At 34.0% G+C, this 23,244-nt stretch overlaps 1 protein-coding gene across 2 annotated transcripts in view; it reads right to left on the bottom strand.

Moving 5' to 3' along the window:
- Positions 1–23,244, bottom strand: part of LOC149535333 (putative serine/threonine-protein kinase SIS8) — a 196,134-nt gene that overhangs the window by 116,256 nt on the left and 56,634 nt on the right. For both annotated transcript variants that reach the window (XM_089807164.1, XM_089807165.1), the window contains one exon: positions 6,708–6,776. In XM_089807164.1, the coding sequence (XP_089663290.1) occupies positions 6,708–6,776 (69 nt within the window). The remainder of the gene's footprint in view (positions 1–6,707; positions 6,777–23,244) is intronic.

The raw sequence follows: 23,244 nt of genomic DNA, 5'->3' as shown, positions 1-23,244 counted from the left end.
TATATATATATATATATATATATATATATATATATATATATATATATATATAGGGAGGATCTCAAAGCTTTCTATCATAACAAACATGTCTCAATATAATGATACCATGCTACCTACATGTATGTGTACATGTATCTACATATGCGTAATTGTACATGTATATACATATACATGTACACATGCATAAATTCAAATATGACATATATTTCAAGTGAGCTTATATGCAATGACATCAAAAAGGTCCACTTTGATGACTTTATGCTTCTAAGTTGAATTTTACATGCAATGGCATAAAAAAGGTCCACTTTTGATAAATTTAAGTGATTTAACAAGCACATGTCAATTTAATTTCGTCAAAAATATTACTTAATTGGAACATAAATCATATTTACATATCATATTAACAATATAAAATGTAAATATCATTTAAAAAGTAATATTTTACTAGAGCATTTGATTTAAATGTCAAAAATTAAATTGAACTATATAGTTAATATAGTCACTTAAGTGAAAAATCAAAAAGTAAACTCAACTTAAAATTTTAACATAAAGTGCACTATAGTTACTTAAAGTGAAAATTTAAATGATAAAGTAACTTAAAAACATAACATAAAGTGAATTTAAGTTATATTTTTCAAAAATTAAATGTCAAATTAAAAATATAACATGATATTTTCAATTCGTGTTGTTGCATAAAAAAGATCCATTTTTCGAGCACTAAAATGGCCATATCTTTTGATTGATAACTCCGATTAAGGTCTAGGTTAGATCAAATCGAAGGGGAAACCAAAAGCCATAACTTGAGCAGGAGCAAAGGACTAAAAATCAACAAATGCACACTCAAAAGTAAAGAAAATGATGATGAAGGCCTCAAAAATCAAGCATAAGCTCGACAAATAGAAAAACGAAAAAGACTTAACGAAAGCCTTCAGTAAAAGAATTTGATATGCGAATAGGAGTTGATTGATCAATCAACATTAGGCAATTGGATAACAAATTCAGCTTAGAGAGATGCGAAACTAGTTTGAAAAAGTTTTGTACTTATACCTATATTTTGTGGTGACAAAATGTAGGACAACAGTAATATGATGCAATTCTTGTAATATGAATACAATGTGGGTATGATAGCAATCCTTCTCAGTGAAAAACAATCGCAGGTAAATAGAAGGCTTCCTTTCTTAATGCATGCTCTGTTCTTTCATATGCTCTTCTGCTTGGAGTTACAAGCAAGATAGAGGAAAGGTGGCATGATAGGAGTTACGTTGTTGGCTTATAATTCGAAAATTTCAATTTTAAAATGGGCCGACAAAGACAAATGGTCAGTGGGAGTAATAGCAATATAGGCCGCTAAAGAAAAGAAATATATTTCAAGTGAGGATTTTTTTTAACCTTCAAAGCCTTGGAAAATAAATTTCCTATGATAATGGAAAGAAGTTGCAGCACTCGAGGAGAGAATTGAAGACAGTGACTTTTCCTGTAGTTGATCAGATTTAGTTGACATGAGAGTGTGCAAATTAAGGAGGAGAGTTTTCTCTACATCAATTCCTCTTGATGCTACAATGACACCATCATTCAACTTTCATCTTCATAGATTATATGTTTAGGATGATCTAACCAAGAGAATGAGGGCAGTGTTAGACTACTTTGTCATTGATGTCAAATCAGACTATTATATAGATATATTGAACAGATTATATCAATACTATGTCTGAGACATTGAAATCGGTGGATACTAGTATTTTGTTGAAGCATGGGTATATAAAAGCATTTGTTTGTATATTCACATGGACATATTTGATGCACCGAAAGTCTGCCGAAATTGAGGATTTTGAATTAGTCCTTGTTATTATTAATGTTGATGTATATCAAAATTTTCTGTTTAGATTCTATGAGATGGACTTCAATCAGTGTGCAAGAGTTAGCAGATGCTGAGAAATGTTTATCATATTCAAACACATTCAAATCTTCTCATATTTTGATGTGTGTGCTGAAATTTCCATTCCATGGATTTCATATTCCATGAATATTGTAGACATTACACAATGACACTGTTTATATTTCTAATGTATTATTTAGTTTACTTTATTTCCTTCAGAAATTCACATTTATACTTATGTGATCAATGTAAACTTGTGTATGTGTGCAAAGAAGCTTATATTTATCTCGTGTCTTTGATGTTAATTCACTAAATGATGAATGAAAAAGTTATAAATCCTTAAAAATCTTTGAATTTCTTGGGCTTTTCAATTTGCTAAGCCCTTGCCTTAGTTTTTGCTGAGACTAGATGCCAAGCTCAAGTCTCAGTCAAAAATCAACTTTCCGAGTCTGAGGCAAGTCCAAGTCTTGTAACTACGCTCCTAGGACTAGACCCTCTAACTCTACCGTTTATTAGAATTGGGAAGCGGAAGAGTAAGATGTAGAATATTTTGATGTTGTATTTACTTATAGTTTGAGAAAGATAATTTGCTATTTTACTTTTGCTTCAAACTATCAGGCTACCAGCCATCAGCATTCCGCGAGGATGTCATTTTGTACCCAATTTGCATTTAAATATATCTAGACTCAGCTTGTTCATTAAAAAAAAATGCATTTCTAATTAAATTTAAATTGCCAAATTATTGCCGAGTTTTTTTAGGCCTTGGTGAGTTTTTGCTTTTGGCAAGTTTTTCAACCATGGTCCCACCATCATCCCCACCTTGGCCCACCTGGCGCTCATCTCCCTCAGCTTCCCACAGTCCAAAACTCTATGTAACATAGAGAAATACAGCATCAATTAGCAAGATAGACAAGATATTCTTCTATTATAATTTATTTCAAAACAGTATCAAAAGATAGAAAAGGATAAAGAGCTCCAACTCTAAATCGTAGTAAAGAATATAATTGCAGGGGCATCTACTTAAATCAATCAGCCAACACACATTGTTGGCATGACATTCTCCAACCCCAAATTTTCGTGATCAAACATTTGGCTGGGATGACATCCCCAAACCACTCAGCCAGACAAAAATGTTCATTAGAGAGAATATCAATAGCATTATTTTCTTCCTAAGTTCAACACCAGTTACACAGGTCAGGGTTCAATGACTTCCCAAGCTCACAATGCATTGATTTAATTACAGTGCCCTTTCTGAGAAATTCAATTGTACTTTTGAGATAATATTTGAGTGAGCACCTGAAAATACACAGCATTTATTCACAGAAGACTTGAACTGTGACCTGCACTGCACCAAGATAGCAACTTTAAACACTAGTAATGAGGAAGGGATAATGTTCACCATTTATTGTTTCTTTACCAAACAGTCACCATTGTTACCTAGGTAGGATTTTTCTACATCTCCCATTAAGACCTTAGATTCTCCAACTATGGCAACATCCAGAATAACATGCTTCATCTTTGGCCAAGTTTGTTTGTAAGGATAAGTCTACTTCTGTGACTACAGAGAGTTAGGTGCAGACATATCACTGCAGATGAAACTTTAGTTGTTCTATTAAACTAAGCACACATCTACAGGATTAAAAGTATTTTTACTGCTAAAAAGGTAGTATATTCTGCAGAAATTTAGGTACTTGTGTGTCTTATAAATAAAATGGTAAGATGAGTCCCTTGCTAATTGACGAAATGCATTTGTCTAGTTTGCTAAAAGTTATTTGTTAAAGTTGGGGGCTAAGAAATCAAGCCTCAGATGGAGTGAAACATCTCCAGCTTCTCTATCCAAGCCATTCATCAATTACAACATAAATATGATACAGCTTCTCTAAGATGTAATGGTGACTAAACATCACAGTTCAATATACAGAAAAACACAATCTATATCACATGCTCCTTCATCATCCCCTCACCCAAGAAACATTTATCAATCAAAAACTTACATTGGGAATAATGGATGCATGCTTGAACATTAAATCACTCCCAACTGATCCTCTAGTAAGTCCAATCCAAATTAAGAAATCTATTTCCAGTAATAAAATTTAATCTAAGTTGCCGGTTCGGGTTCTGATTCGGGTTTAGGAATGGGTTCCAATTCAGACAAAAAACAAATCCATCTGGGTTCATGGGGGGGTTCATGAGTGCGCACATACGCATGCGTGCGTGTGTGTGCATATGTGTGTATACAAGAAAATAAGAGAAACATAAATAGTTGCACAATCAATCTCTAGCATCTTCTCTTCAAGTTTGCAAAATGGACACACCAAAAGAAGACAGCCAAATTAGAGAGTACATGAGAGATAAAAAAAAGTTTGATATATTCTAATAGGCTCCTTTCAGGGTTAGCAGAATAAATAATAAATATAAAATATTTTTTAATTAGTTTTTAAGTTACTTTTTGGCATCATGGGCCATGGTTCTCATTGGTCCCTAAAGGTCCGCCTAGGTCCTCTCGAGTCCCTGCCAAAAAAAATGGGTCCATGGCGGGTCCATGCAAGGCCCACACCACGGACCGTGGGTCCGTATAGTCCATGGTGCAGACCCACCACGAACCTGGCTGAATCTGAACCCATGACAAACCTGGACCCGGCTGGCAGGGTCGGAACCCTGCATTTTAGATTTTAATTGATGCCTAATCTTATCCACTTAGACTTACCAAATAGACATTTGTCTATTGTAATGACATGTCTGTGTTTTATCAACAATGGTTACAACACTACTAGAACTACTTTTATTGATTGCAAAGCACTTGAGACAAGGTTTAAAATGTGGTACATTTTTTTGAATGTCAGAAAGCATGGGGAGCAAGAACTATTTTGTAAAATCAAACCCAACAATAATTCCAGAATAATAGAAATAAGATAGTTCATGTCAAAGGATTTGCAAATGGGGTGGCAAGCAGAGTGGGTTTAACCAAGAGGGAACACTGTAGTTAAGGGTGCTCGCACTGGAGTAGTATTGGGATGGGTGACCTCTCAGGAAGTCCCGATGCTTCACCTCTATGAACATCACCTAGATCCAATGAGTGCTAAGTGATCCATTTATTCTCATGGGAGATGGATTCATGTTTGAATGACTACTCATGATGCATGGGTCACTGAGTTTGACTCAAAAACTACATAGTTAAATCTTGATAGCAATATCATAATTTGACTTGCTGTGGAAAATATCTCCTACTTATCAATTGATGAGCTTAAGGGGCTTTCTAATGAATGGTTCATAAGGCACAACACTTGGTGAAGGTTTTGCAAATGGGGTTGCTAGCAAAGTGGGTTTAACCATGGAGGGAACTACGTAGTTAAGCATGCTCGAACTGGAGTAGTACTGGGATGGGTGACCTCCTGGGAAGTCTCGGTGCTTCCCCTTTGTGGGCATCACCTAGATCCAATGAGTGCTAAGTGTTCTTATTCTCATGAGAGATGGATTCATATTTGAATCACTACTCATGATGCATGGATCAATGAGTTTGACTCAAAAACTACATAGTTAAATCCTGATAGCAATATCACAAGAAAGTCCATATTTTCCAATTACTGTTGGCATAATTATTTAACAACAGCCAATGTTAACAAAAATTCTACACCAGTATACATTGTTTCTATATTGAGAAAAGTACTTGAGTAAGAACTATGGGCTTGAAGGGATATTTTTGAATGAAATAGTTGAAAGAAAATTGAGACATGAAATTCGACAATATATACTTCTGGAACTGAATCATGTGAAGTCTTAGATTGACATTAGCTTGAATAGAGATTGTTACGAACTCCATTTCCTGAAAACAGGATGAAAAATGTCCAATCACTTTTCTCAAACCAGAACAAAAATGGCAAACAAAATCTACATGTGTCTTGGGCCTTGTCTGAGCAACAGCATGTTTGGACCCTGGTCATTGCAGCAGGCTTGCAAGATGACTGGTTCCATGTCAGATGGGATGTCCCTTACAGACAAATTCCATGGTCCAATCTATGTACATGCAGATAGAACCTTGTGACTATACATTGGAAGGCACTTCTGAATAGAAAAAAAAATTATGTTTCAGATAATGACATTGAACAGGTAAGTTTTGAACTCAACGGCACAGTTTCAGATCTGGAAATTTTGTCAAGCATTGCCCACCCAATACCTGTATGTAAGATAGGACGCAAAATAGCAAAAGTAGCAGTACAAGGATTCTCACATAGAAAAAAGTCACAATTATGTAGCAATGATGAATAACCTATTTCAGCATTAATTATCCATTTGTCCAAGACACATTTGATCTGTTACTCTCTGTACATATAGCTCATATTAGAATTTACAAAAAATTAAAATTAAAATTAAACACAAGCCACATATAAAACATTATGCCATGGTGGACGTAACACTAATCCACTATGAAAAATGTCAAAGAAGTCTCAAAGTCAGAGTTGATTGAGCTAGAGCATGCTTTAAAAAAGAGCTATTGCAAATATTTTTCAATGAACAATCTTACTGATTCACAATACATGATTCGGTAGCACATTTCAATCACTGCAAAGCATAAATTGAACTCCTAAAACTAGCTAATCATGACAAAACAAAACTAGTCAAACTGAAATGTTAATTAGCTAATGTTGTGATGCAACCTTGCGAAGCATTATCTAGCTTAAATTTGGAGGAAACACAGATACTCTAGGTATTAGAGTTAAGCAAGCTATCAAGCGAATTGAAAGTGAAGAACAGAACAGAAATTATTCAAATATCAAGAAAGGTTGGATATAATGAATCTTGGTTTTCATATGAAGGAGTACCAAGATAATACCTCACTTCTGAATTCTTCAAGTGCATCTCCTGATATGTCTTGGTCTAAAAACTTTTTCACAGCAACTTCCTGTCAATTTGAACCAACTTGAAGCCTAAGTTTTCTATCTCTAAAGAATCAGAATTTTTCATGGTTTCACTCTCACCAAAAAAACAGAACAGTGTGTTAGAAATGCATATCATGCTGAACAATGAAAAGGTGTCACATGTTTAGAAAGTCGAACATAAAGATTGATAGCGGAATGAACTTTCATTATTTACCGGTGTAGCACCATAGCCATATTTTTCTTAAATAACATTCTAAGAATATCTAGTGTGCTGTTGAATTGTTTAAAATGATTTATGTTTTCTGGTTTTACACTTTATTTATCAAACTTTTATAGACATTGTATTAATTCTTAGTAAGTGTTACTCTATGTGCTATTTTGATAGAATTTTGTCAGCTGCTATGTTATGTGATCTGATTCTGGACTCTGCTGTAAGAAGAAACAGTACCAGGTCCTGGTCCTGGTATAGAGTCTAGACCATGTATTGTTCACTGAAAATACATTTTTTCGAGTAGATTGTGCATGGGCAGGACTCGCAAGCCACTCTCATACCAGGGGCAATACCCAATATACAATCTTTTAAAAATGCAATTCTTTCAATGAAAAAACAAAAAACAGACAAAAAAATGCAATCTAAACCTAAAAGCAACTAGCTAACTAGAATTGGCACTACTTGTGGTCCCAATGAATCAATCGATGAGAGCAATGCTTTCAACAACAAGCAACAGAATAGCATTGAACATTTGATCACTAATTAGTGCTCTTTTTTTAACATATGCCATAAATGCAAACCTTTTCAATTTATCTTCAACATTTGGCATTCAATTATTATTTGTCAGTTGTGTATTCAATTTTGTGTATCCTTTCAATTTATGGCTAATTTTTATATACGCATACATACAAATATAGATGTGTGTATTGTGCCTATACACACACACACACACACACACGTGTATATGTCTATATACATATAGATATCTATATTTACATACATGCATATATACAATACATAAATCTCTGTATGTGTGTGTATACATACATGTATCTATATAGATATGACATGTGTGAGTGTGTGTAATGCAGCTAAAATAAACCAAGGTAAAAAGATCACCAAACAGCTATACTCAACCCAAACCACAAACCAGTAACTTGAGGTATGTGCAAGCCATATTTGTATGCATATTGAAGAACATTTCTTATTAGTGGATGCCTTTTTGTCATGTTACGGTATATTTTTTGCAGAGAAGTTTTCTTTTTCAAATAGTTACAGCTTCGAAATTAGATATCACCATCTTCATGTAGAAATATCACTTCACATTGTTATCTCCCCACAGCTCCAAAAGAAGTTTCTACATATTAAATGGCTTTAAAGAGTGGGGCTCATTTTCCTATAACAGTCAAAGTGGTACCTATAACACTAAGATTAATAGTTGAAGCTATAGTTTAAACTTTTAAGACTAGTCAAGTACTTGCCAAGCTTGTGAATATTCACCTTTCCTAAACCCTCACAAGTTTACTTGCACCTGCATCAAGGAAAAAACTTGACATATACTTGCAGAAACTCGGCGAATCCCATACAGGAATCTATGCAGTAAACACGTGTTTTGACATGATTTAATGTGGTAAAAGCGCATTATGGACACAATTTTTTGCATTAAAACCTGCCCCAATGCAAAACAACTTCACAGTGGGTTTGGGCAACTCTGGAGTCTTGAATTTGATAAGTTACAAAAATCATGCATTTTTTTCTTGTGTTTTTCTTGTTTCATTTAGCATTATGAGTAATATCTACAATTTCCATTCTTAGTTAGAAATAATGGAAACCGTTTACATCTGATACTTGCAATGGTTAAAAATATATTTGGAGATATTTAGAAAAACAAATTCAGAGATTTTCTAACCTTCTCAAGTTTTAACTTTGAACTTCAGAATAATCTTGCATATAATAAGTTTATATTAATTATATATTATTCATTGCTTTACTTTTGACTTTTTGAGATTAAAATTTTTAAGTTTCAACTACTCTGATTAAAATCTAGGTTACCGATTTGGATGCGGATTCCGAAGCGGATACGGGATGTGGGGATTTTCTTTTTTTTTTGGATGCGGATGCGGGAGGAAACGTATACACACACACATATATATATATAAATTATAATATTAACATATGCAAAGAAATGCAAGAAATATACAAAAACAAATCATTTGATAAATCATAATATGACTATGAATCTATGATACTTAATAGTTAACTGGAACCCTTAAACAAAATTTCAAGATATTTCAAAATTCATATGATATTCATATATCAATATCAATATGTGCTTGTCCAACATTAGCATTTAGTCTTGACTCTTAAACAATAAGTTCAAATAGGTCATGTTCAAGATTCCAACAAAATAAAATTTAAAAACATGGTAAATGATTGAAGTTTGAAGATTCAATCAATCAGAGTCTGACTCTGAATCATTGGGATTCGCAAGAAAATCTGCATTCTCATTGTCATCTCTAACTGCTGAAAGATCATTTGAACCAAGCATGGTTCCACTTATGCTAGATGCACCACGTGCCACACTATCATCATCACCATCTCCAACTGTAACAAGATCATGAAGTGTTGCATCCAAATCTGCACACTCAGGGGCTACATCCCAAAGCTTTGTTGCCCATTCCTTGTAATGATCATTCTTACGTGACAAAAGACGCAAGTTGGTGTGGACAAAGACCAAGTCCTCAGTTTTCTTGGAGCCTAACCGGTTGCGCTTCACCAAATGGATAAAGGAGTATGTACTCCAATTCCTTTCAGCAGCAGAAGAACTAGCAACCTATATAGTTGTCACAAAACATACAAATGAAAAGCAAATTAATTTTATAGAATGTGTGGAACACTAAATTCTACAATGCAAGTGTAAACATAAAATTTTAAAACAAATTTACAAAACAAAATAAAAAACTTAATTGTGATAGGACTTTGATTGCAAGAGGTTGAAGATGCTTGAAAGTTTGACCATACATGTACCACCATGTGATAGCTCCCATTCTATTTTGGTCCTTTAGTGCAAATAGAGAATGCTTTAACATCGAAGCAAACAACCCAAATTCTTCCCTCACTTTTTCATGCATTTCTTCCAGTGGAAAGAGTCTTGTAAGGGCTTTGTGGCACCCCTCAGCAACCTCCTCATCCGCAAATGGTGCAACTCTACCTGGCATACCAGCTATCTCCTCACTATAGTACCTAGGAGATAAGGCATATGCAAGTAGGTGCAATGGGGTAGTCATCTTATTCCAGCGATGGTTGATAATTGCTTGCACTTGTTTGCATAAGGCTTCACATTGTGTGGGGTCACTCTCATGTACTTGTATAGAATGTTTTACCTTCTCAACCATGATGTCCATGCCATCATACACATCCCCTAAGCAAGGTGTATCTGTATCAACAAAACTGAGCATAGTCATGATGAGCTGGGTGAAATCCAATACATATGCCACACGAGCCCACCAACTCTCATTCAAGATCAAATCCCTGATCCTTTGTGCTCTTTCTGAATTTGGGATCTTCCATACACCCCATTGATGACCGATGACCATTTGACTTAATGCATCATTTACCTTGAGGAGTCGTTTCATAACGATTGTATGAGATGCAAAACGGGTCTCAGCAACCTAAGCAAGTTAACAATATGTCAATTGACAATATAATTATAAATTTTAATTTTTAACTAAATTACAAAACCATGAAACTTAGTAATTTAAAATAATTAATTTACCTTCAGCAACTCCAATTTGGAGTATGTTCTAAAAATGGATTGTGACATGTGGTGGTTGGTCACAAACATCTATATGTCCCCCCCCTCTTCATATATTTTCTTCACCCAATCTACTTCAGTGCCAATCCTCTGCATGATCAAGTTAAGGGAGTGAACAGTGCATGGAGTCCAAAAAATATGGTCATACCGACTCTCAACTAAAGCACCCGTACCCCTGCAATTTTTGGCATTGTCAATGACCACTTGTACCACATTCTCACTACCCACCATCTCGATGGCCTCAATGAGAATTCTAGAAATGAATTTTGAATCCTTCACTTGCCCCTCACAATCAATGGCCTTCAAAAACATTGCCCCTTTGGGGGAAATTGCAATCACATTAATCAATGGCCGGTTTCTTGTATCCTTCCAACCATCTGACACAATAGTTAGACACGAAGTTTTCCAAGATTTTTTGATTGGTGGAAGGTCTCTCTCTATATGTGCCCTCTTGTTGCAATAAAGTTGTACGCACCTTTTCATAGCCCGGGCTTGTGTAGTCAGCTGGTGATTCTTTGATTGCTGCCACCATTTCCTTCCAATATGGTGATCTTACCAAGTTGAAAGAAAGCCCATTCACATAGAGGCAATATGCAATAGCTTCATCAGCGCAATCTCTTGCCCCCATTTTAAATGCAGTGTCCAATGGGCCTCTTTTGCGGATTGAAATTTCCACTTCTTCCTCATCCTCTCCTGGCATAGGTACCTGCAAGAATGGGTGTTGGGAGGATGCAATTGGTTCAGTGGGTGTCTGTGGCTTGCTCTTTGAGGAAGGACCTTGACAGTAGTTTTTTTTTGATCTATTGATCAATGCATCAGCAGCTTCTTGTTCTCTTACAAATGAAAGTATTTCCACACTAGTCATCCCAGTACCATTTTCGCCTTTGCACATTCCAAATCCTTTGCCAGCAGGGCCCATAAAATGAAGCTTCACTCAGGAATATGAGCTATTGAAAGGTTTTCCTTTGTTACTTTGACAATAATTGCACTTCCAATAGTATGAGCCACCTTCTGAAACCTGTGATATCTGTGTTGTATGTCTCCACAAAGGAGAGCCTACATCAATTTTGAAATTATCAGTCCCTTCCCCTCCTTGGCCCCCCATTGAACTTTGACTAGCACTACCACCGATATCCATTCTTGCCTAGTTTTTTGCAACCTATTTTATAAGAAACCAAATAAATTTTAATTAGTTCCTAACAACTATGAAAATCAATGATCATGCATAAAAGTGGAAAGAAGTGAGAAAAACTACTAAAATAGATACCCAAAGTTGCTTCTACATATCTTTCAAAAAAAAAATTTGAAAAAAAAACTTTTAAAAAATCTTCAAGAATTTGAAAAAAAATCATCAAAAACTCAAAAAAAATCATCTAACTACTCAAAAAAAGGATTGATCACTTACCTTGAATGGTTTAAACTTCTTTGAGAAAGCTATCTCTCCCTCTTCGATCGATCCTCTTCGAAAATGCTAAACTTAGCTTCACAATGAAGGAGTGGCTATAGGTGCAAACAAAATTCTAAAATGACTCTTGTGAATGCTTCTATGTTGACTTCTAGGGTTGTTTTAGGGTTTTATTGTGAAAAAACACTTTTAAAATGCTTTTCATCACATGTTGTTATGGAAGTTTAAGTTAAAATAAATGACATTTTATTACTTTTTAGGGCTTAGCTAGCGTTGGGCCTGCGGATGCGCCCGGATGCCCTGCGGGTGCTAGCCGGAAGCCATCCGCAGGCATCCGGATGCTCATGGAAGCTGAGTACCCGGATGCTTGCGTATGGCTTCCGGCCAACACCCGTAGCGCATCGGGGCGCCCCACGCATCCGTCCACATCGGATGCGGAAGCCAGGCCACTAAGAGACGAATCGATATTTGAGATTAAAATATATAAAGAATTTAAGATATAAAGGATTCAAATAGAAACTTTCTTATTGAAATTTCTAAAATCTAGAATCTTATATTAATTATTTGTAATAATAGCATATATATTATTTATCTGTAATATATATATATATAGAAAGTTAAAATTGTTTATTTGTTAAAAATTATTTAGAAATATATGAAATGTAGATTAAATTTGAGAGGAAAGACGGTTTGCAAGTGGGGTGCGCTGGTGTCACACATCCCTGATCATGCATCTTATCCTATCTGCAGACTGCTTCATTGTTGCTTCTTGGTGCATCCTACCTGTACGGAGGTTGCCATGTGTCCTGCTTTTCTACTCAGTGTGGATTGTTTCTGTCCATGTGTCTTTCTTTGCTATCATTTTTGTAAGTGCTTTCTATTTTGTCCTTGTTTTCTGTCCTTCTTCATAGTCGGGTTTAGGGGTTCAGCTTTCTTTCTTGGGATCGCATGTATGTGCCCTTATTTTTCTTTGAAACTTGTTGTCTTGAGTGTGGCTTGCTTTGTGTCCCAGATCTGGTTGATTGATGGTCATAGGAGAATCTACTGATGGAAAGGAGAGGCCAAAGGATGGCAATAATGAAGGGAACAGACAAGATGAAATTAATAACAATGTGGCTCCTAAACCTTTGTATCGAGCCGTTGTTGCAAATTCTTTCTCTCCAGTCTTGCCTAGGACTGCCTCCTTCAATGGAACCTTTCAAATGTGAGAACTGGAACCTAACAAAGAAAGGACCGGTACCGATAAAGATAGACGTGAAGGAGGAGATTCTTCAAGAGGAGAGGAATGTGGGGGAGGCTGTGAAGATAAGGTTTTGTTGCCTGCTGTGGAGACCCTCAATCTTGTGCCAAGCGATGACATGGTAAAAGCCATTAAATCTAAACAAGATAGATTAGAGAAGGTTTCAATTTTATTTTATTTTTGTATGGATATGAAATTTTTACCTGCTATAATATTCTTGGACAACTGGTTTAATAACGTGTGAAGAAAAAAATTGGGAATCTTGGTTAATTTTAGCAAAATGATACTAAAGGAAATGTTTGTTATCTTCCTTAAAAATCGTGTTACGCAGGAAAAAGTGTTGAAGAAAGGATTATGGAATGTAGGGCAAACATTATTTAGGGCTTTTCCATGGTCGCCCAAGAACAAACCCGACCACATCCACTCTCCTTCTCCTTTCTGGGTGGAAATACAAGGAGTTCAGCCTAAGTTCTGGTCATTCTTGCCTCACATGCTGAAACCCCTAGGGTCAGTTCTCCAAGTTGAGGACTCCAGGATTACTTTACCTCATCTTAATGATCGTGCCCTTATTTCACTTAACCATAGTATTTTGTTTCCTAATGAAATTTCTGTGAAAGTAGAGGAGGATGTCTACTGTTGGAAAATATGTAAATTTGTGGATGTGGGAGCCTGCTTCCACTGTAAAATAAATGGCCACAATCGTAAAGACTACCCAATGTTACAAAACATTCAAAAGAACTTTGACCCCCCGATCAATAATGGACCCTTGGCTCATAATAATAAAGATAATACTGATAAGAGCCCCAATAGTGTTAATCCTGCTAGGGACAATGGTGGGAATCAGGTAGATGAATCTAGCCCCCTGGAAGGAACACAAGATGGTCTCTCGGAGAAGTTTGTAACTCTGACTAATCCTCTTTATGAAGATGAATATGTTGTTCAACATTCCAAACAAAAAGGAAATAATGGAGTTTCCAAACTGTTTGATTCTCGACCGCAATATATCCCTGTTAACAGAGAGAAAGGTAATAATGACAATGCCATTAGATTGAATGCGAAACAACTGGCAAAAAGATTAATGCTAAGATGGATTATGGATCGAACAAACACTCCTTAGGACAAAATGATGTGTGTCGTGATTCCATACTCGATCATCCTAAGGAACCGACCTTGAAAGAAATGGCTCACAGTGGTATTGATTCTCATGTTCAAGCTGAGGAAGGATTTACGGAGGTAGTAAACAAGAAAAAAAAAGGAAGACATATGAAAGAACCAATAGTGGAAAACTCTATGAAAGGAACAACAAGTTACAACAATGAAATCCCAAAATGCTTCAATAGACTATGCAAGACTATAAACCCATCCAAATGTCTATCATGAACTTACACATTCACAATTGGTACATCAGGGGCCTCGAAATGCCTAACAAAAAGTACATTGTGAGAAACTGGTGTAATAAGTTGCATAACAAAGACATTATGTCTTCAGGAGATTAAAGTTTCAAGTTATCATGCCTTTAAAATCCTCAAATTTCTTTGGGATAAGGCCAATTGCTTATACTCTAAGCATCAAAGAGGTAAAGGGGGTGTGGCTCTCCTAATAGGCCCTAAGAGGAGTGATAAAATGGTTTCCCATAACACTTCCCCTAGCCAAAGACAAATTTGGGCAACCTTCAATGACAAGAACAAAACCATGGGTGTTTGTAACATCTATGCTTCTAATGACTACAGAGTAAGAGCTACATTGTGGGATTGGTTGGCTGATAACTTGCCGGAGGGTAACTGGATCTTCATAGGAGATTTTAACATGATTGAAGACAGTCAAGATAAAAATTGTTGGCTCGAGGCAAGAATGGAAAGGTAATGAGTTGTTTTTTTGGTCTAAGTTCAAAAGGAGATTCAAAGTAAGAGACCCTCTAGAAAATAGTAAGAAAGAACTAGAACGAATATGGTTTACATGTTGTAACAACCAAGCTAGTAACAGTAGAATCTATTGCAGATTGGATAGAATATACTTGAATCCCTACTCTTTTGGCTTGAATCATCAGCCTAGAAAATCTCCAATAATGGTCTTTATGGTTAGCATGTCTGATCACTCACCTATTTCAGCCCACATTCATTATATTGGTGATGTTGGCAATATGCCTACTGCTAGAAGGAATCCTTTTAAATTGAACATTTCATTGTTGCAAGATGAGGATTCTCCTAATGCTATCAGAACTGCCTCTGTTCTCACTAAATTCTGCAATGGTAATAGCTGGTACCAAATAGTAGGAACTTGGAGAGACATTTTCCAGATCATTGGGACTAAAGAAGCCAAGGATAGGAGGCAGAAAGGGAATGTGTATCAAATGAAGCTCAATGAGATAGAAAAAGTTCTACAAGACAAAGGGAATGATGTAGTACTTGAAAATGAATTGATTAACACTAAGATGCAACTGAGTAAAATTCAAAATTATAAGATTTGTGGTCAGAAAATTGGAGCCAAAGCCAACTGGCTTAAAGATGGGAATAAAGGGTCTAAATGCTTTTTTAACTTGATTAGAGCTTAACATTCTAGAGAAACAATTGACTACATTCAAACAGAGAATGGACTCACTAGCAATAACAAGGAGATTCTTGGGGCATTCTATAAGGATTAAAAGGAACTCTTCTCAGCAGAGAGATTGAGCAGGAGAATAATGAGAAACTTATGAAATGCCCTAAATTCATTCCAAAAAAAGTATCAAAGGAACAAGCCAAAATTCTCAGTCAGATTATAGACATTCAAAAAATTGAGGAGACTGTTAATTCTTTGGCTAATGGGAAGTCGCCTGGACTAGATGGAATTCCTGCAGAGATCTATAAGAAGAAAAAGAGTGGAGTTCAGGGGAACTGTTGCAGCTGTATGAGGAAGCTTTTGAGTATAGATCCCAAGTGAAAACATTAAGAGAAGGGTTGTTAAATTGTTGCCTAAGGGAGAGGACAAGTCCCAAGTCAGGAACTGTAACCAATTACTTTATGTAGTGCCCACCCATAGATTACTTTTCCATTATATTTATCAAACTCTTTTATGCCTATTCCATGGATGTGTTAGTTTCAAGGATATTATTTCATTATTTATACTAGAGATATATCAATAAAGAATTACTTAGTTCACTATATTTCATATGTTGTTTAATGATTATGGTTATTGGTCATTAATGATGCTTTAATGATTCATTTTTTAATTGTGATTTGTTTCATAGCAATGTCAGATGATGCTTTAATAATGATTACTTCATATTCGTAACAATGCATTATTTTATCTGAGGATTTGATGTTTGAATTATATTTATTATGGTACTTATCCCATACTTGCATGTGTATGATGCATATGTTTGTTTTATCTTTCTATTTGTTGTGTTTGATGTGATTAAGGGAGAGAGTCATAGTCACCTGCTAGTCGGGATCTGCACGATATACCACTTCCTGCCACTACTTGTTTAATTTAAATATATTTATATACATGTACATGCTCGTCTTTTATGCAGAATGTAGGTACCGGACATCAACTTCCCTGAATTGCCAAGATGAGCATTCCTTATCACAATAACTCAATGGTAAAAATGGAGAGATAATGTTCAGGTCCAATCCCAGCCACAGCCTAAATACTTGTCTTGCAAGGAGGACTTGTAACTGACTTTTCACTCTTTTTAAAAACCCATGAGTTTATCTTTGTCTATGTTGTTTGATTTTGAGTTTTGGTTTGTTTTAGTAATATTGCTTTTATGTGGTTTTCACCATGTGATTTATTTGGTAAATGATTTAATTATAATATTTTGGTTAATCATATAATATTGAGAATTATTAAATATTATTTGATTAAAAAGAAAATATTAAAGCATGAGAATATTTAATTAATTAAATATGTGTTTTAATTTAAAAGTCTTAATTTAGAAGTCTAAATTTAGAAAATTGGTTAAAGAGAAATTAGAATATGATGATATTTAATTAATTTAATGATGATATTTAATTAATTATTAATTAATTAAATATGTACTTCAGTTTAAAAGATTTAAATTAAAAGTCTAATTTAAGAAGTTGGACAAAAAAAAAGAATTAAAATATTAAAATATTAAAAATTTAATATTACTTTATTATAATTATTTATTTAATAATAATTAAATTAGAGTTACATTTAAACAATGAGCTTTGATGATTATTATTAATTTAAATAATAAACTATGCTTTAATTAGTGCTTGCACTAGCACTAATTAATAAACTAGAAGAAAATAAAATATAAAAGAATGAAATTTAAAGATAAAATTATAGTTTTAATTGCGGTGTAGTTATATTTATTTAATTTAGGAGTTTTATTTTAATAATAAACTCTAAATAATGTTATTAATTAAATTAATAAATATATTATTAAAAACACTTCGAAAATTAATTAAAGAGAGAAAACTAATTATTTAGATTAAGATATTTTGTAATTAAATATCTAAAAGAGTTGTGCATGAAAAGGTAAAAGATAATAAAGTAATAAACAATAATTGATCAGTGAGTTCCCTCTCGTGATTGCACAATCAAAGCCCCAATTTAGGGGAGAACTCTTTATCAGAGATCTAGAGCTCATTTTGCAATTACACAGGTTTTGAGGAGCAAAATTAGGAATTGGATCAAAAGAATTGTTAAAATTTTTGGAGGGTTTAGATTTCCATGCGTTCACAGATTGTCTCAAATTTTAGCTATGGTTTTGAGGTAGGGTTTAAAAACCCATTATAGAATTTTATTGAAAGATCTGTCTACTTTGTGTCTTTATAGGTGCTTGTATTATGCTTAATTATTTACTATATTGATTTTTGGATAAAGAATTATGTTGTAGATTTTGAAAAGGAAAATTTATTAATCAAGAAAAATTGATTGCAAAAAAAAAAACTGTAGAAATTTATTATGATTATATTCTTTTGAAACCCTTTTTAATATAGGGAAAATTCGATTATAGAAAATTTGGAAAAAAATAATAAATTGAATAGTTACGGTTTCAACTTTAAATTTGTCATTAAAACTATGTGATTATCATCAACATAGATAAATATTATTCTTATATATAAAGTAATTTAATTGCAAAATTTATTGGAAAGAAAGAAAAAAGATTAATTGAGAAGAAAGCACGTTGTAACTAAACATATATATGCATTTGAAAACAAATATACTAAAAATAGAAACTAAGTATCGTATGGTTACATGCATGTGAAAACAAATATGCTAAAAATAGAAAACTAAGTATAGTATGGTTACATACATGTGAAAACAAATATGCTAAAAATAGAAAACTAAGTATAATATGCTTGAATGATTTGAGAGATCAAAGACATGCAAAAATACTAAATGCATGTTTATTTTTATTTTATAAAAATATAATTTAATTTTCAAATTTATTTGTTTAAAAATAGTTATTATTATTTATTCATTTCTAAAATTAAATAAATATTATCCATTTAGTTATAAAGTGAATGTTAGTATTAGTGATTATTTAAGTCTAATTAAACTCTTAGTTGCATATAAATAATTTTATAATTATTAATACAAAAGGGAAGTTAATAAATAAATATTTATAATTTTATTATATTTTAAGAGAAGTTGTGGTAGAGTTCAATTTGTAATCATTTAGTTAATAACTATTTGACTTTATGAGAGAAATTATAAATAATTAAATTAAATTTATAATTTTATCTCTATTTGCATTATGAATTAAAGAAAAAGTAAATATTAGTATTAGACTTAAATAGAAGTCATATTAATATTTTAGAAATGAAATTGATATAAGTATTTAATCTAATAATATACATTTATGTAAATTAATAACATGATAATATTGTATGATATTTTATATGCACAAAAAGATTAGATATTTAAATACTTATTGTTTTTAAATAAGTATATTAGCATAACAATTTATATTAACATGTATATTCTTACTTTATTTCTAAACACATCCTTATGACCTAAACTAAACAAGAGAAATTGGTGGAATTAAATCATGTGGCTGAAAACTATGTGTTTTCTAATATTCTTTTTATAGTCTTGTGATGTTTATTTTCTTGATAATTTTTTTTTGTAGGTTGTTTAGTTGGCCAAGTTAGGATGTGCACTAGAGGCGTTTTTGAGATTTCTTTTATGATTATTTGACTAGATGCCATGATGAACTTTATTATTTGAATTGAGATTTATGTTTTATGAGCTTAATGCTATAGAGCATTTATGAGAACTTGAGTTTTCGAGGACCAATGTTATTTTTTGGGTTGCCTATTAAGGAACCGAATTCAATCAATATTACTCTTGTGGTATGGGACACTATTGTGGTTTGTGATTTTTTGGAAGGTAGTCTAGGTGCATGCCTATGGGAGTGGCTTGCAATGAGGGTCGAGGCCCAAAGTGGTTGTCAGGGAAACTCATTGTAAGTTGTGTAACAAGTGATAATATAGTAATTAAAATATCTTGCCTAGGCCTTTTCCTTGAGACACACTAAAAAGATAAGTTAGAAATGTTTGCCTCGCCTATGCCTTGAGTGCTTGTACAGGCTAAGGATGGGAATAGGATGATACCTAAGTGAGAGGTATGACTAGTTTCCTCGTCATCACGGGAGGGTATTCTAGTTCCGCATAGAGTCACTAGGGGGATGGGGTCCTGAGAGACTGCCAGGGTAACCTTAGAGTTGGCTCATGTGATGACACTCTATAGTTTGTAGCTGAGTCTCCTTCATGGTTTATTTATATATATATATTTGCCTCTAGTGGTGTATTTGTTGGATATTGCTTTTGATAGTGTATTTATTGTGAATTGTTACTCATTGATTGGATGTCATTTATTGTTGACAGTTGACTTTTATTAATGAATGATCAATTATTCATTGGTGGTGTTTTTATTATTAGAGTTAGTGATTGGTGGTTTACTTTTATTGACGACAATGGTTATCTGTTGGTCATTGTGTTTGTGACACTTAACATTGATTTCGAGGTGGGTGTATATTTTTGGTCTTGGTATTTGTATGTTGACTTGGTATGAGATGTTAGTATTGGAATGAGTGTCCTTTTGATTTTGATTATCTCTTCTTCTTGAGTAGTTTGTGTTACCCTTGAGGTAGTTTTGGCTATCAGGATTCCTTGCTTAGGATTCTTTTATGATTTGATTATCTGTGTGTGGATAGTACATTATCTCTCCTATACTGTGGGAGTGAGAGCCTGATTAAGTGACCACGCAGTCGAGAGGTAGTGTATTCTTACCATTTGGGTCCCCCTTAGATTGACAGTTGTTGGATGCTCCTTAATATAGTGGTACTATTATCATTCTTCCTCTTATTTTGAAGACTTCTATTCATTTGATGTATCTATGTATCATGTGTTTTGATGTATCTATGTATTATAAAAATTTTCGAAAAAATTTAAGTAATAGCTCTGATACCATGTTACAAAATTCAAGAAGAGTTGGCAGATTAACGGATTTCCGGATGATTAATTGATTAACAGAGGAACACATGTGTTCCTTATAAAGAATTACAAGGACGTTGTTTCTAAAAGAAACAATGTAGACTGAAGACGGAATTAGAAACAAAACTAGAGACAGGATAGGAAACATTCCTATCTGGACTGAAGACAAAAGAGACGGGATAGGAAACATTCCTATCTAGACTGAAAGACGGACTATAGACAAGTAGTTGACTATTATAGAAAGTATAAGATATTATCTTAATACCCTCCCTTAATGGTCAACATACGGATGTCGGAACATTCTGTGATAACTGAGACCCTCCCTGGATCTACAGAATGCTGAAACCAAGAAGCTTTGCCAGAAGAGTGCTATGACTCAAAATAAGTTGCATTTACAAAACTTCATTTTTGTGGAAAAAACGGTAAAACCCAGAATCTCACACAACCTTGCGTATTACAGACAACTTGAAATGATTTTTGAGGAGAAAATCAACAAACCCAGAATCTCACACAACCTTGCGTATTACAGACAACTTGAAATGATTTTTGAGGAGAAAATCAACAAACCCAGAATCTCACACAACCTTGCGTATTACAGACAACTTGAAATGATTTTTGAGGAGAAAATCAAAAAACCCAAAATCTCAAAAACAAATTCAGAAGGCGAAAAATGCAACTTCGCCTTGATCAGGACCCGGAGAAGTTAGACACTGCGTAACACCAAGAACAAGTTGATTGGTGTTTCGATATTCGAAGATTGCGATGATGCGCTGCTTCCAGGTTCCATAATTGCGACCATTGAATTTGGAATTATGCTCAAGCAAAATATTTGTCAAAGATGCCATGGCACGTTTTTCAATGAAAAATTGTGAAAATCTGTTAAGGCACGTTCTTCGAGGCAAAAATATGAAAGACCCAGAAGAATCAAAGAATGCCCCAGAAGAGAGCTCAAAAAACCCAAAAGGAATCTGCTGTCGTTTTCTGAATCCGCTGGCTCGAAAATCGAGGCACAAAAATCTAGGCACCCAGAAAAAACGGACGACAACCCAGTTGAGTTCTCAAAAAACCCACCAAGAATCTTCACACAAAATATTTTTTCGACCCCAAAAATTAGGGTTTCGAAAAAAAGGGTTTCGAAAAAAAAGGTCCTGGCTGAAAAAGGCTTGATAAAACTTCAAATTTCTTGATAAAAAATGGCAGATTTTTCTTCAAGGATCGATGTGCATGGACGAATGGGGCTAGAGTGCGCTGAACAAACATAGGCAGATCCGAGTTCGGGAATTTCTCTAGGCCGAAAACCCTAAGTGGGTTTTAGAGAAATTCAACAGAAATAATTTTGAAAAAATTTAAACAAATAATTTCACGAAGAAATTATAAATTTTTTCGAAAAAATTTAAGTAATAGCTCTGATACCATGTTACAAGATTCAAGAAGAGTTGGCAGATTAATGGATTTCCAGATGATTGATTGATTGATTGATTGATTAACAGAGGAACAAATGTGTTCCTTATAAAGAATTACAAGGACGTTGTTTCTAAAAGAAACAATGTAGACTGAAGACGGAATTAGAAACAAAACTAGAGACAGAATAGGAAACATTCCTATCTGGACTGAAGACAAAAGAGACGGGCTAGGAAACATTTCTATCTAGACTGAAAGACGGACTACAGACAAGTAGTTGACTATTATAGAATATTAGAAAGTATAAGATATTATCTTAATACTTGTATCTATTTTCACATACCCTGTGACGTGCAATGGATGTTATTCATTAGATGTGATTTGATATTATTAGTTGTACTTATGCATTTGCTTATATGATTATGTATGTGTTTATTCATTTTATGATTATGGACATTGTAATTGAGACTTAAACATATTAATAAAACTTTATTAAACGTGACTCAACATGAAGGAACCCTTCAGGAATTGAAATTGTATTTGTAATTGATTACGTGTTCTTGATGTGTATGTATATATTGCTTCCGCATTATTGTTACTTTGATGTTGTTTAAACTTTTTTTTTTTTAATAGTTCAGTAAACTTTGTAACATATTAGGTTTATTTCTTTTGGGTTCCCGAGCAGGGCGTTACACTTTACTTAATATGTCTTACAAAATAATTGCTAAACTTTTGGCTAAAAGAGTTGCTAACATGCTCAATGCCATTGTCTCTATTACTCAGATTGGTTTTATCAGAGGGAGATACATCTTAGAAAACCTGATTACAAGTTGGGAGGCTATGAAGTGAGCCAAAGATATTAGGCAAAATGCTGGAATGATTCTTCTAGACTTTGAGAAGGCATGTGACAGAATTGAGTGGCAATTTGTGGTTGGTGTCTTGCAAGCTATGGGGCTTCCTCTTTTTTTTGCAAGTGGGTTAACATTCTTTTTAAGAACTCTTCTGCTGTTATTGAGGTCAATGGTGAATTCTCTGATTCTATTACCTTGGGCAGGTCCACTAGATAGGGTTGCCCCATAGCCCCTTCTTTGTTTGTTTTGGTTGTTGATGCTATGTTTCTATGTCCTCAAAGTCACTGATTTGGGTCCCCACCTTAGGGGCATTGTTTTACCTAACAATGATGAACTG

This window comes from Cupressus sempervirens, chromosome 10 (genome assembly GCF_028749045.1).
Source record: "Cupressus sempervirens isolate cs-2001-9-10 chromosome 10, ASM2874904v1, whole genome shotgun sequence".
NCBI lineage: Eukaryota > Viridiplantae > Streptophyta > Pinopsida > Cupressales > Cupressaceae > Cupressus > Cupressus sempervirens.
The sequence above is the reverse complement of the archived record's forward strand: the minus strand, read 5'-3'. Positions and strand labels throughout refer to the sequence as shown.